At 42.0% G+C, this 15,129-nt stretch overlaps 1 protein-coding gene and 1 long non-coding RNA gene across 2 annotated transcripts in view; both read left to right on the top strand.

The window, feature by feature from the left end:
- The window catches only part of LOC118098139, a 4,189-nt gene extending 3,919 nt beyond the window's left edge, over window positions 1–270 (top strand). Inside the window, exon 3 of the long non-coding RNA XR_004694126.2 lies at window positions 1–270. This exon is cut by the window's left edge and continues 41 nt beyond it. This is a non-coding gene — a long non-coding RNA (uncharacterized LOC118098139).
- A 584-nt stretch (window positions 271–854) lies between these two features.
- On the top strand, window positions 855–13,538 carry ppp2r2ab (protein phosphatase 2, regulatory subunit B, alpha b). Its single transcript, XM_035184805.2, has 10 exons — window positions 855–1,090; window positions 2,973–3,041; window positions 8,067–8,164; window positions 8,407–8,572; window positions 8,732–8,844; window positions 10,206–10,383; window positions 10,594–10,758; window positions 10,873–11,042; window positions 11,266–11,357; window positions 11,855–13,538. Exons 1-10 carry the CDS (start codon window positions 1,084–1,086, stop codon window positions 12,132–12,134), a joined length of 1,338 nt encoding a protein of 445 aa, XP_035040696.1. The 5' UTR covers window positions 855–1,083; the 3' UTR covers window positions 12,135–13,538.
- The last annotated feature ends 1,591 nt before the right edge of the window (window positions 13,539–15,129 follow it).

Here is a 15,129-nt window from a genome sequence, read left to right as displayed (position 1 = left end):
ATTGTCTTGAACGTAACTTTGCAACACTGACGGTTGCTGTTTGCAAGCTGCCACATTATATGAAGTTGGATCTCACTTTTGGGCAGAAGTGTGAAGTTAATACCAAGAGAAACAGATGAGCATTCTACAACCAAACGTCATTTTCCTCCGATACACCACAGAAAAAGCTCATATTTCATGTTTAACACTGTCAAGTCAAAGGTCAGTGCTCGTTCTCAACCTGCCTGTTTGCAATGCTCTGTTTTCTTGTCCTGTGTTAAAGCTCTGCAGCTACTTCAGAATTATTCCTTCTCATCAGTGAGTCCTCCTCAAACACCTCTACAATATACTGTCTCTTGTTTTATTGTTTGTGTGCTGGACGTTGTGTGCACAGCTTTTTATTAACAGTCGATGGTGCAGAGTGAAGTCATAAAATGTTCATCCTACCTGGTTTATCTGCAGTGAAGATTTTTCATAAAATGAAACTGAATTTTCCTAATTACTGTTCACGTGTGGTGTATAATTACGTTTGAATGATCTCAATCGCAGAGTTATCTGCATACGTGTGTATATATACACACATATGCACAAACGTACACAAATATACGCATAGATGTAAACATACATGTACATACACATACTTGTACACACAAACATATGCATACATTTGCACACAAACATGCATGCACATACAAACCACATGTACACTTACATACATACAGTACATGTGTACACACATAAACACACATGCTAAATGATAGGAAATGATTTCATGGAGATTGCGCGTTACAAATACTCGTGTTTTTGGACCTTCTGGCTTTCCATAGACGCGAAGTAGCCGGCGGCGAGGGGGCGAGAGAGAGACAGAGAGAGAGAGAGTCAGAGAAGGAGAGAGAGAGAGAGAGAGCCAGAGAGAGAGAGAGAGGAGCGGGAAGCACCGGAGAACCTCCCTCATTAAACCATCGGTGTTGCGGTGAATTTTGCGCACCACAGCCAGGTTTGCGCAAAACACACGGGCGGAAGAGAAAGTTCCTGTCCCACGAGCCAGCGCGTGGGAGCGGGAGCAGGATCGTGACTGACGGAGGCTCCAGTGTCTGTCTCGTCATGGCAGGTAATTCATTTGAACCACAACTCGCACCAAATCCCCCCCTGAACCCGCGGGGCCGCCGGCTCCACAGCCTCCCTCCGCCCCGGCTGCGTGTCCGCACCGACGGCTGCGAGGCTCCGCTAGCAGCCGAGTGTCAGTTCGGCTAGCGGCACTTAGCTAAACCAAACTTAGCCCGTGCTAACGCTAGCTAGCAAGCAAACTGCAGTGCCGTCGCCCATCTGGCCTGTTTCTTTTTTTTTTTTTTGCCGACTAAAGCTAACTAGCTAGCTAGCCAGCTGCTGCTAGCACACGGCTAGCTGTTTACCCTGATCCGCCGGCCCGGGACCAGTCTCCCAAGCTAACCCTGCGTTAGCCAAACACAGCTACCCGTGACAGTGCTGCTAACTTCTCGGGGTTGATTCTCGGAATTGTGCAAGGGCTGTTTCCTCTAAATCACCCCGTCTTGTTGCTAAGATTGGGGGGAATAAAACGTGTAGGTGGAGGTGAAACCCGACAGTTCCCACCCCGGTGGACACATTTCCGAAATGGGCTACGACTGGCTTGACAAGACGGGCGAGCTAACGCTAGCTCAAACTTTGACATTGCCCACATGCAGGCTAGCTCCCCGGGCCTGCTGCGGGCTGAGCCGAGCCCTTTTTCGTGTTGTGTGCAGTTTTCTGGCCGAAATGGCTGAAAACTCCAGAGAGAGACGCGTGCAGATATAAATACACTTCAATGGGAAACCACCCCTCCCCTGCAGGTTGCACCCAAATAGTCATGGGTTAGTTTAGCCGCACGGAGCGTTTCACATTTCATTCATCAGCTGATACGCGAGTTGTGGGATGTAGAAAAACTACAATTGGCTTCATCTCAATTCTGATTGATTGCTGAAAGATATTAGGTCACTGGTGAGATATTTAGTAAACGCGTTCACTCCCTTTGGGCGGGGGAAGGACACTGATCTTCAGCCCATTGCACAGTATCCTCCTGCAGAAACTCACGGTTGACATGAAACCCATATTGCAACACCTGTTTGCTTTATGCATTTTCTTCTAAAAGGGATGGCTGTCATTACTGGGGAGGGGGCGCTACACCTTTTGTTTTTAAACCATGATTCATTTCAGAACTGGTGTGTGATGAAACCATGGTGACTCATTCATGTCCTTGGTAATTCTGCAGAGCTGCTCCACTATGTGCAGCCATTGCTGTTGACGAGTGACACCACCTTTTTAATTGTGTAATAACATAAAGGGTCACGTGCACAAATGTGTGGAATTCAAAAGGGGTTGAGCAATGAAATGCTATGGGGATAATGGCCACCTATCACTCGCCTCAACAGGTTCTCCATCGACATACCATAACATTAGACTTTGCTCGGAAGCAGGAAGCCTCGAGACTGAATCCACCGATTGTTGCTATGATCTGCAGATAAATCATAATTTATTAATAGCTTTTCATCCACCTTTTTATCTTGGAAAGAAAACCACCGGCTCAAATCTTTAAAGAGACGGTAAAATGTTCTGCAGTTATATGCTGGATGCGTTGATTCAGTTTACGGATAACATGTATAGCTTGATTTTAGATTTGTATTAGATCAATAGAAGTTGTGAGAGAATGTATGGACATTTATGACCAAACAAATATTCTCAGCAGCTCTGTTATCTCTCTCTAGTTCCAACATTTCATTTATCCCTCGAGGTGTTTCTCTGGAAATACTTGCATGTACATGTTAGGAAAGTCCAAACACGTTCTCAGTTTAATGGTTTAATGCTCCGCCTTAGTTATTACGGAGTCACAAACATTTCAAACCTCACCATCCTTAAGCAAAAAAGCTTCAAATTAATGTTCATTATATGTATTAAACTTGCAATCAGTCAGTATTTCTCCTTTTTTTTTATCTCTGCAGGACCTGGAGGTGACATGCAGTGGTGCTTCTCTCAGGTGAAAGGAGCCATCGATGATGACGTAGCTGAAGGTACGAGCTCTGCCACAAAAGAGTATTTTAAAGCATGAATGGGAAAGTGGGGAAAATGTTATTTGAGAAATAAAATGGCGTGCAGTGAGTTCTTTTCTTTTATTGGTTATGGCATGATTTAGCTGTGTTGACAAGCAGTACTGCACACTCCATGGTGTTGGTCAATAACATAATGGGTCTTTACTAGGACTGCACGCTATTAGGAAAACACTTGATATGCGATAACGTTGTTGAATGTTGCGATGACAATATAACTTGCGATAAATAAACAAATGCTTAAGCATACAGTGTTAGTCTTTCTGCTTTTCCTACAAGTTTGGACATAACAAAAATTACCTGTGTCTCTATCATTTGTGCTGCGCGCTGCCAACCGGGTCGAGCCAAACGGCGCGCACCGCCATCTCCTCCGGCTCCATACGTTGTCTTAAGTTTACAAATTCTGTTGTTTCTATCCAGTGTGAGTTTTTACATATGTCCGTTGAGGCTGTTTTTGTGTGAGTCACTGAGAGAGGAGGGGAATGAGCGGGACGGGCTGATCGATCGTGTAAGAAAAGTATCGATCATTATGTGATGATTAGTGTTGATACTGTGCCGTCAATTTGAACAAATCAACGTTTAAACAAAAGAGAGAGAGAAAGATCTCAATTTGTCCCGGGAGGCGGCACGAAATGTGACGCAGGCAGCTCACAATTCTCTCTGCAGAACCCTGGACACGCACATCAGGGATCTCAATATCTTTGCTTTATTATCTTGGGCAGCAGTGCTCCGTCTGATTGGCCAAATATATTGACATGCAAAGTGTGAATGCATGGTACATAGAACACCATTTTTTCGCAATTCAAGCAGTCTTTTGCAATTCGTATATCGTGTATGTTGATATCGTGATGAGATATATTGTGCAGCCCTAGTCCTTACCTTAACTGTGACTCGCCCCACCCTTAATCCAGCTTTGTCATCGCACTTCATTGATGCCTCTCTGTCTGGTCTTTATGCGGATGAACAGACAGAAAGCGCCACCTTTATCAAGGTTACTGTATGAATCTTTGAGAAATTTTGCAGCCCCTGTGTGACATACGCGTCTTTGCTTCCACTCCTTTATCAGGCAGCCGCCTGCTTCCTAAATCCTTGGCTGCGTTGGAGGTATAATTCCTGTGTTAAAGTAGCGATAACACAAGCCAAACACTTGGTGCTGTTGCTGATTAAATAATTTCCACTGCAAGGCTTTGCAGAAAGTGTCGGCTTGTTGTCACTGAGTTTAAATTGTACAGAAAGTGTGAACAGTGGAAATATAACCTTGAATTGATGGCAGATTGTTTTTAATGCATTTAGTAGCAGCCACATTGGGTTGGTTTGAGAAAGAGCTGCAGTGAACAGCATTCGTTATGTGCTTTACCTACATCACCGAGTCCCATCTCAGTTGCTCATGGTGCAGTGCAGGTTTCCCAACAATAGGGAAATGTGGTAACAGAGCCCGCCGCAGGCCAAGTGGCTTGTGGTGCAGATTGTTGTTTCCAAACATGTCAGACACTGCCCAGTAGTTTTGACTCCTATTAGACAGTATATGTACAGAGTTATCACAGCAGCAGTAGTTTTTTTCCCTCTGTCACAATGACTGCAAGGTAAACAGTAGAATCAGCAGGATGCTTTAACCATTCACGACTTTAGGTATTTTACCTTGAGCGTGTGAGTACATGCTTGACTGGCCAGTGCAGTGTGTTGACAGTTGAATTAATTCTGTGCTTTAGCTGGAGCCGTCGATGGGAGCAGCCCCGCTGTCCCAAAGCAGTTGACTCATTGAAATGAATGTGGAAGTGTGTGTGTGTGTGTGTGTGTGTGTGTTCTTCAGGCACAGTGCTATTTTTGGTCTTTCCGTCAAATTGCGGTTGGATGGCTGCACCACAAGAGATGCAAAAAGATTTACACTGGCTGCACCCCGTGACTATATGTTTCGGCTTGATCATGTTTCATCAGACATTCATTCAGCATTATTTTGTGTCTTAAATCAATTATATTAAATTTATGGAGATTAAACTACATGAGTTAGCATGAGCCTCCTCTCTCCCTTCTCTGTTCCGCTCGACCCAGGTGCTCCCCTGCATCCTCCTCATGTTCACCGTCTCAGCTAATGCAGGAATCGGCAGCTCTCAAGCCTGTGACTCAGCCATAGTGACGTCTTCCAGCAACCAACACTAGCTTGAAACCTCTGTGTGAGAGGAGTAGACCGTGGCCTTCTCTTATCGTTTAGAGGGGTGATGCTTGCTATAAAAACCTAAAAACCAGGCTTCCAACTGCACCTTTCAGTCTTCTATCCCTAAATAATTTAAAGAAATTTCTGTCTCACGCCAGCTCTCGTGTTTTTAAACATGCTAAGCTGGAATCTAAAGAATGACAACATGCTTTACTGTAAAACAAAAATGTCGTTCTGCTCATGATGTTCTGCAGCGCTCTGGTATGCTTTAGCTCTCTTAACACATGCTTTCAGCAGAGTGACAGACAAAATCATACACCGTTGTTGATTCGTGCAGCATTCACGCATAGACACTGGCTGCCATTACTCATTAATAACTAATGCTACATCTGCACTCCCTCTCTGTTCTCTCCTTGTTGTTTGTTTCTTTTATCATTGGTAGATACTCTTTAATATTACCCTTTTTTAAATGATTTCACATTAACAGGATTCATTTTCTTTGGTACCTAAAACAAAAATGACAGGAAGAGGAGACTGTACGAGTCCCACCCCCACATGCTCTATATGAATGTGTGCGCTCAGCTGAGCGGTTGTGTTCTGCAGAGTGGGGAGTCGTCTGCCCTGTTTCATAATTGTCGGTCACAGGGAGCGTAATGTATTATCTTGAAGTAGCTGTACCTTGTTAAACTTGTATTGTATTGAACTGGGCAAACGGATAATACATTGTGCAGCCTGATCTGATGTGTAGTGAGATTAGTGAATTAAACAAAAACATTTTTATACTGTAAAAGCTTAGAAGGGATTTTTGACATAACTTCGAGGTACATTAACATCTGAAGAGACCAAAATTTGTGCAACTTGTATGAAGAAAAGCTTAAACAGCATCATCTGCGTTTCCCACGGAATTAGATTAATGATTGTTGTGATTGTGCAGTGAGCTCGCACACAGCTCACTGCTCTGCACAACAGATCCTGAGTGACAGGTACACAGAGAGCGGTGCTAAACCTAGTTCTTCCTGCCTGCCCCAGTCTGGCTGTCTGTGAGGATGGTAAAACTTAATGGCTGTTTTGACGGCACAGAAAACAGGAGGTATTCTGCTAATGCGGCTAATGACCTGTGACATACAAGTAAAAGTGTTTGTGAGAAAGGGAGAGCGACACCGAGGTAAAGAGCTGCAAACAGCTCTACATAAAATAATGTCTCAAAACACTCGGAGCCTGTTATATGTTAAAAATTAAAGTATTACCAAACTGGTGGGGAAATTCGACTATAGCGGATCACCACAGTCTAATAACCCTAACCATAACTTATCGCTTTACTATTTTTGGGTGCTGACTAGAATTGGAATGCTGACTGATGGGTTTTTAATATGACCACTGTTGCAAAACAGTTTTGTTTTTCGTGTGGGAATTTGGAGTCGGGAAGGTTTCCCATAAACTTTTCCCCCCGGGAACTGATTCCTCTTCCTTTTTATTCTGATACCACATGAATGCACCATCTGACATTTTCCGTTCTCTACTGAGATGGAAGGAGTAGCACAATGTTTCTACTGGTTTGAAGAGAAGCCTCCATTTTTCACTGCCATAGAATCTGCAGGCTGAACAGGTTTTCTCTCACTTTTTTTACAGATTCTCCCTTGATGAAATGTTTTATCGCGCAGCGCATCTACATACTCCGCTGCTGTTTTGTTTTGTTTTTTTAGACTTTGTTTTGGTTCAGAAAGTCTGAACTTGTGTTGTACTGTGTTGCTCTTGTCAGGGAGGATTGATCCTTTCTATATGTGCACATGGTTTATATCTTTAAAAACTTAACCATGGTGTAAATGTTGCTTACTTCTTTCACTCTCTAGTCTACAGTCATGCCAACATGATCAAATCATGTGATGTATCTTGTGTGTTTTGGGGGAAAAATTTATTTTATGATCGCATTGGGCAGGCAATGAAAAAACAAACTGTCATGGTTAACATTTTTAAATGTGTTTAATATAAAGGCAAAATCAAAAGTATTAAAAAACGGCCAAAATAACCCAGGACTCCTAGGAGTTAACATACAAATGTTCTACAAAGACTCTTTACTTTCAACATGGTCTAACCAAACACTGTATTCTCACTCCTGTAAATTCCTGCTGATACAGCATATATATTGAGTGTATGGGCGCTCGCAGGTTAACGCTGCTCTTCTGTAATCAGAAGGTTCAGAGTTCAATCCACGCCGAGGGCAGTTAGCAGAGGCAGCAGGTCCCTGCACCCACTTTACCGTAAGTGGGTGCAGGGACCTGCTGCCTCAGGAACGGCTCTATCTAGTTACTTTCTAACTATAAAGGTAAACTGCTGTGGTAATAGAGTTAATGAAGGCTGATGGATAATAACAAATAATTTAGTAAACAGTCCTCCCCTCAAGTAGCTATAATACTGGGTCACATGTATTAGCTCTTACGTTGAGCTGCAGGGAGCTCAACGTTCACATAGACCTCCTGCTTCAACCTTTAGCAGCATTGTCTTTCTGCTTCGTTGGCCAACAAAGGGTTAAGTGTGTGTGTTTGTGTGTGGTGAGGGAGAAAGAGCATGCTTCAGGATAAAGCAACACACTAGTGCTGGGGGAAATGGAGTGAGGGGGGAGAGAGAAACTAGGTTAGTGATCATTTTCCGTCTGCTCTACATGCTGCATCTCCGGCCGACACACTCGTCCATCTCATGCGCTCTGATTCCCAGACCGTTAAAAACGGGGTTAGTTAGGATTTGTCTTTAGTGTCGGTAAGATGTTCTATTTCCGTTCACCCAATCTGAAAATGACATTGTTACAGATGTAAGCTTCCATGTTTGTGTTTGTTTTGCAGCGGACATCATATCCACAGTTGAGTTTAACCACACGGGGGAGCTGCTGGCCACAGGAGACAAGGGTGGGCGCGTCGTCATCTTCCAGCAGGAAATAGAGGTATAGTTTATCTTTTATTGATTTATTCCCACATATTTTGTTATTATTAGGATGTTTTACAAAACACATGAAACTATTCTGCTTTACATCTCTGCCTGGAATATTTCTTTAGGTTTTGGCATTCTTTAAAATATTGTGCGTCATTTTGAAATAAAAGTTATTACAAAAATCATGAAACTGGCTTCTTCTCGTCTAACATCAGCTAATTTTGAATTTTTTATATTTTGCCTGACTCCCGACAGAATAAGAGTCAGCCTCAGTTCCGGAGCGAATACAATGTTTACAGCACTTTCCAGAGCCATGAGCCAGAGTTCGACTACTTGAAGAGTTTGGAAATTGAAGAGAAGATCAACAAAATTCGCTGGCTCCCTCAGAAGAACGCCGCTCAGTTCCTGTTGTCAACTAATGGTGAGTTAGTTATTAGTTACTCGGCACATAACCAGATATTTAACAGAGGTGAGATAAAACCATTTATACTGGAGAATTTAATAAATCTCTTTTCACACTTCAGTCAAATGATGAAATATTATCTGAGCAATTTCCTCTTTTTCACCCCACTTTTTGCAGATAAGACAATTAAGTTATGGAAAATCAGTGAACGAGACAAGAGACCAGAGGGTTATAATCTCAAAGAGGAGGATGGACGCTACAAAGATCCAAACACTATTACGTCACTGCGGGTGAGTACTAAGCAAACACAACCTGGGAGCGGTTTAAAAAAAAACGTTTATACAGAGAACACAGAAGTTTTAGATCTAAAACTTGGGTCTGAGCTTCCCTCCCCTTATAGGTGTGACAAAACTAGTCAAGCACCATCTTTCCATGACTAACTGATTCATCAGAGGGAGTCTCATCAGACAGAGCTACTGAAACTGCATGTGTGGGTGTAACATAGGTGTGGGGCTAGTAACTATCAAAGTTCATCCTCGCAGGTAATAACTGTATGATGTATAAGATCTATACTCAAATACTTCGCGTATCTGCCATTAACAAGAACCGATACGATACGAGTGCATTTAAACAAACAACAACTCTTATAACGTATTCTAACAGCTCTATGCTACCAACCCTGTATGAAAGGGATCATTACTGTAATTGTTGTTTGGCCTGACTCAGATTCAACCCTTTTAAAATAACAAATACATACGACACATCACATCTTGTATTATCTAGCTGGACTGTGACAACTGAGAAAGAACATAAATCTACAATAACCTTTGAAACTGAAGTCTTGCATACGGTCATTTTGCTGTTTTACTTGTGGGACTTTCCAGCTTGAAATATTGCCATATTGTTGACATTTATGTCAGCTCTGGCTAACACTACACAATTGGAAATAACTTCCTTGGCGCTCTAAATGCAGCCCCTGCCAGTGGCAATACAGCAAAACCGCTTTACTTTAGAGCTGATGATTTTCTGGAAAAGAAAATTTCAGTTTTATCTGGTTGGAACCAGTGTACTTTAAAGCATTGTGTAGGATCGGTACATAAGTGTGCGTACTCTTGATACCCAACCCGATATTTTCTGAGGCAGCTACAATATCAAAACAGCTCTAATCTCAAGCTATGCTACTACAGTTGCTGTTTGAGCTGATGTCTGGACTCCAGGCAGAATCATGCACTTTCTGGGCACAAATCTATGAAGGACTTCAGCCAAACATCTCTTGTTTTAGCCTTTTGTCGGCACAAAATTTAAAGAAATGTGATTGAGGTTTTAAAAAATGCATTTTAGTTTTTAAAGATATTCCCCTCTGGGTCGTCTTCACCATGGATTTAACAGACTGTTTCACATCTGTCATGTTGTGGCTGGTGCCAGACGTCTGTATTGATTTAAAAATAATCTAATTGTCAGACTCGCATGAGATGAGACTGAAAAAATAACAGCTGACATGAATCCTGTGTAGAAAGGGTGTTGGTGCTTCTGGCTTTCTGCTCTGATATTTAAAGTCTATGGACATTTTTTTGGAAGACAAAATAAATGTGCCGCAAGCTTTGAAACTGCTTGCCTGGATTTCAGCTCATGTCCTCCGTTCTCATCTCAGGTACCAGTTTTAATACCCATGGACCTCATGGTGGAGGCCAGTCCACGGAGGGTGTTTGCCAATGCCCACACCTACCATATCAACTCTATCTCAGTCAACAGCGACGAGGAGACCTACCTGTCTGCGGACGACCTCCGCATCAACCTCTGGAACCTCGAGATCACTGACCGCAGCTTCAGTATCTTTAAATACATGAAGACATGTTTGTCTGTTGACCTTTCTTTTCCCTGTGTGAGTTGTTCTATTGCTAAAATTCTCATAGAACTATGTAGGGAAACTTTTGGTGCTTAAACAAATTGCACTGCACAGTCTATCACGTATGGTTAAACCAGGGGAGTCCTGGTCCTAATCCTTGGAAAGGTTTGTTCGTCTTAACCGTGCTCTTCAGATATTGTTGACATTAAACCTGCCAACATGGAGGAGCTGACAGAGGTGATCACGGCGGCCGAGTTCCATCCTCATCAGTGTAACACCTTCGTCTACAGCAGCAGCAAAGGAACCATTCGTCTGTGTGACATGAGGGCTTCAGCACTTTGTGACAAGCACTCCAAATGTGAGTATCTTCTTTTTAATCATCACATCTTGACTCGAACAGGTTCTCACACAGACGTTTCCCTTAAAACGCTTATTTAGTTGTATTTGTGACATGCTCTTTTCTCTGCTGCAGTGTTCGAGGAGCCAGAGGATCCCAGCAATCGCTCCTTCTTCTCCGAGATCATATCCTCGATCTCGGATGTCAAGTTTAGCCACAACGGACGCTACATGATGACCAGAGACTACTTGTCTGTGAAGATCTGGGACCTGAACATGGAAAACAGGCCAGTGGAGACCCATCAGGTGAGTGCTGTCAAGTTTAATACACAGGTTATGAGCAACTTTGCAGAATTTCAGAATTAATTCCACAATTCCACATAGTGACCACTAGGTGGCACCATAACGTATCAAATTGGGCCGTGCACAGGCTTTTTGTTGTTGTTGTGATAAATGAGACATGGACATAATCTGATAAACCTGCATATTATTCATATTTCATTCGAGCCTTTGTCTCTGATGGTTTCAGGTTCACGAGTACCTGAGGAGCAAGCTGTGCTCACTCTACGAGAACGACTGCATCTTTGACAAGTTTGAATGCTGCTGGAATGGAAATGACAGGTGAGGATGTGCAGCAGGTTGAGAGAATAACACCAAGAAACCTGATGTTGGTAGAGTTTGTCTTCGCACAGATTCCTATATATTCAATTTAACCTTTTTTGATTGATTAATGCGCTTGCTTACACCTGTTTTATTGTCTGGAAATTCAATTTATGGCATTCAGTCAAATATTATCCACATGTACTTAAGTTATTAGCAATTTTGGGTATAAAATATTTCAGATTGAGGTTTTAAAATTCTTCCTGTCAATGTTGGAAGAAACGAGTCATCAGACTATGCTCTGAAACATGTAAACAAGAATATGAATAGGACATCCTATTAGCAACTTGTATAAACTTATTCAGAATAAGGTGAATAGTTGGATTGTTGTCGTCCATGTAACGAAAGTAAATTTAAGTCTCTTATCCTGATTTTCTCTGAAACTACAGAGATGTTTTTCTACTCAAATATCACTTGAGCTAAACACTTACACATCTTTCTCATATCCCCCACATCAGTGTGGTGATGACCGGCTCATACAACAACTTCTTCCGGATGTTCGACCGCGGCCAGAGGCGGGATGTGACCTTGGAGGCGTCCCGGGAAAACAGCAAGCCCATGCAGGTCCTCAAGCCCCGCAAGGTGTGTGCAGGCGGCAAGCGCAAGAAGGATGAAATCAGCGTGGACAGTTTGGACTTCAACAAGAAGATCCTCCACACGGCCTGGCACCCGCAGGACAACATCATCGCAGTGGCCACGACCAACAACCTCTACATATTCCAGGATAAAGTGAACTAACCACAGGGGGAGGTCTGGCGTGGATGATGTCACGTGTACCACCTGCAGCCTCATCCCGAGTGATCTGCGGTAACGCCGATAACCAGCACCCCTGTCCGTTGCTACTGGGTGACCCAGACTGCCACTTTGTTCTAGATGTGGACAGAGGAAGCGTCGCTCTTGCCCATCATCGGCCTCTTCGTGGCAGAGTGACACCTGCCTCGTCGTTTAAGTGATGTTGTGCCAATTTCTTTCCTTTTTGGTATGTTTTTTTTTTTTTTTGCGAGCCCACCTGCCCTTTTTCTTCCCCTGGGGTATCATGGGTAAACCAGTTTAATTTACTTTAAAATTCTGAATACAGACACACTTATTTTTATAACTTTTCTCCCCCCCCCCCAATGGCTCTGATAGAAAATCAAAAACACTTATTTAGTATGTCCCCTTATTGTCCTGTGCCATTGTAGTGTTTATTTTTCTAAGAAAAAAAAATTGCCAGTTTTTTTTTTTGTTGTGTATACACCTTTTTATTAATTCATCCGTTATGCTGTCATAGTATTCTTTGAGTCTCTTCACACGTCTCATCTCAACAGTCACTAACGTACACTCACAGTTTTCGTTACACACTTGCTGATCAGGAAACGGCGGTCGCCTCCTCCAGGAGTTTGAGCAGCACCTCTGTACTGTCACAGATTCGAAGCCTGGTCCAGTGAGGCGTCATCTCACTCACTGTCACGGCTTGAGGCTCTGGCTGGCCAGATAGGTCGAGTCTCTAGAAGAGAGCGTCTTATTATTCTTATTCTTATTTCCTTTTTGGATTGGCTCTGTGTCTTGACATCTCTGTGCATCGGTTCCTCTTCCTCCTTTTTGTTTTCTATTCCACGGTAGTCAGGTATAAGAGATAGCCTATTCAAAGATAAATATTATGATTGTCATATTTATATTTAAGCAAAGTCACCAGATTTGTTCCGTCCTATTTTGTGAAATGAAGCTGGACCTCACACATCTTTTCTGAGTGATCTTAAAAGTATTGTCCTTCCATGGTTGTTACCACAGCTCTGAAACCGTGCTTCACAACAGGGAAAACCTTCTTTTACTTTTTTTTTGGATTTGACACTGGACTTAATTACCGCACCAACTAAAGTACTTGTCTGTGTTGTAAAGACTGCAGTTTAAAAAGAAGACATTATTTGAGGCATTAAGTCACTTCAAAGTGTTTGCTCAAAAACTACTGCAGGCATTATTACTGCTCCTGTACTGTATGTGATGGTGCAACACGTTGCACATGGATTTGCAGCAGTTGATGTCGCCACGCCGTATTTAAAAATTAAAATGTGGACAGTTCAGACTAAATCGATGCCTCTAGTAATGTATAACTACAATTTTATTCTATGACAGTGAAGATAATAAACTACTTTTTGCATTCTTGTGATTGCTTGATCGTTGTTGGGATTCAATCGGTGTTTAACGTCTCATTTTGTGTTACAGGTGTTGACCGCAAAACAATGTTTGTCAAAGTTGATTAGTCTGTTGTCAGAATATCAAGAGGGGAGATTGTTTGTTTACACTCTAAACAGCTGATATCACAGATGTGGACACCTTCAGATGCAGAAGCTCTAACTATCTGATCTTTTAATTCCTTATTTACAGATGCGCAGGTTGTGATCTGTGGGCAGGAGTCTGCTGTCACTTCCTAAATCTAGGTTGAAGACTGAGGGGGGGGGGGGCAGAGCTTTTGCCATCAGGTTCCCAAGGCTCTGAATATTATTGCCTGAGGAAACGGTCTTCTTTTAAGTCCAAGTCAAAAGGCGTATCCCTGAATTTACTTAGGGTGCCAGTCTTATCTCTATTATTATTATTCCAATTGTTATTTATGTACTTTCTTCTGTGCAGCACTTTGTATTCTGTGCTGAAAAGTGCTCTATAGATAAAGTTATTTACATTGCTCCTTTCAAAACGGCTGTAACAAAGTGCTTCTCATACATAGGGCAAATAAAAATAAATGATAACATCAAAGATAAGCAAATTATTATTTTTTTATATCAGAGACTGCAAATGATGTGATACAAAATCTAAAATGAACGAGCATTAGAGCAAATAAACGTAAGAAATAGCAAAAATAAAATACCTGAAAGAAATCAAACTTTCCGTCACTTGGGTATTTTGACCCAGATTTTTTAATAAGGGCCCATAACTGTTAAGTTTACTTTATTCTGGAATATATAGAATCGTGTCTTTTTAAAAAGGAATTTGGCAAGTTGGTTAAAACCTTCTCGCCTGTGTTGCGATAGTCATTCATACATTCAGCAGCATGTTCGGACAGTTTGTCTCTGTGCTCAACTCGGCCCTCGTGTTGTGTATCTTAGAATCTTTTGTTTAAGTTCTACAAAATGCCTTTAGGTAGGATTCCAGCTGTGAATCCAGCTGTGAATCTGAACCTGATCTGTCTCATGGGTAATGAAACGGCTTCACGCTCTGCCACAATGGGACTGACATGTTCCTCTGTATGTGTACGTGTGTGTGTGTGCTCCTGCTACCACTGAGTCACCACTAATACTGATATTAGTCTGTAATCAATCGATAATCGATCCTGATCTTACATACATTTCGCATTACGCATGTGTTGGAGGAGTTTTGTTTTTAAACTCATTACATAACCCCCCCCTCTCTCTAACTGTCTCTCGCTCTCACTCTCTCTCTTAAATGCTTTAATGAAAAACCCAAACAGTGCAAACAAGTAAAGAATCAAACATGTCAATAGATAAATATTGAAATAAAGATTTAAAAACAAATGGATAGATTTCCTTCGTAGGCGATTATGAAAATGAAATATATCTTTCATCAGTGTACACGTTGACTGTTTTATTACTTTGTGATTGTTTTTGATATAAATTCACAAAAAAATTCACAAAAAACGTGAAGTTGGAGTAAATTAAGTTTCTCTGCACTTATGGGAGTAAAATTTACCAAATAGAATCAGCAGGTTTGTGTTTATCGGGTCAAAAATATGTAAAATTAC

Source organism: Hippoglossus stenolepis, chromosome 18 (assembly GCF_022539355.2).
Source record: "Hippoglossus stenolepis isolate QCI-W04-F060 chromosome 18, HSTE1.2, whole genome shotgun sequence".
Taxonomy (NCBI): Eukaryota; Metazoa; Chordata; class Actinopteri; order Pleuronectiformes; family Pleuronectidae; genus Hippoglossus; species Hippoglossus stenolepis.
Note: the sequence above shows the minus strand (reverse complement) of the source record. Positions and strands in the feature narration are given on the sequence as shown.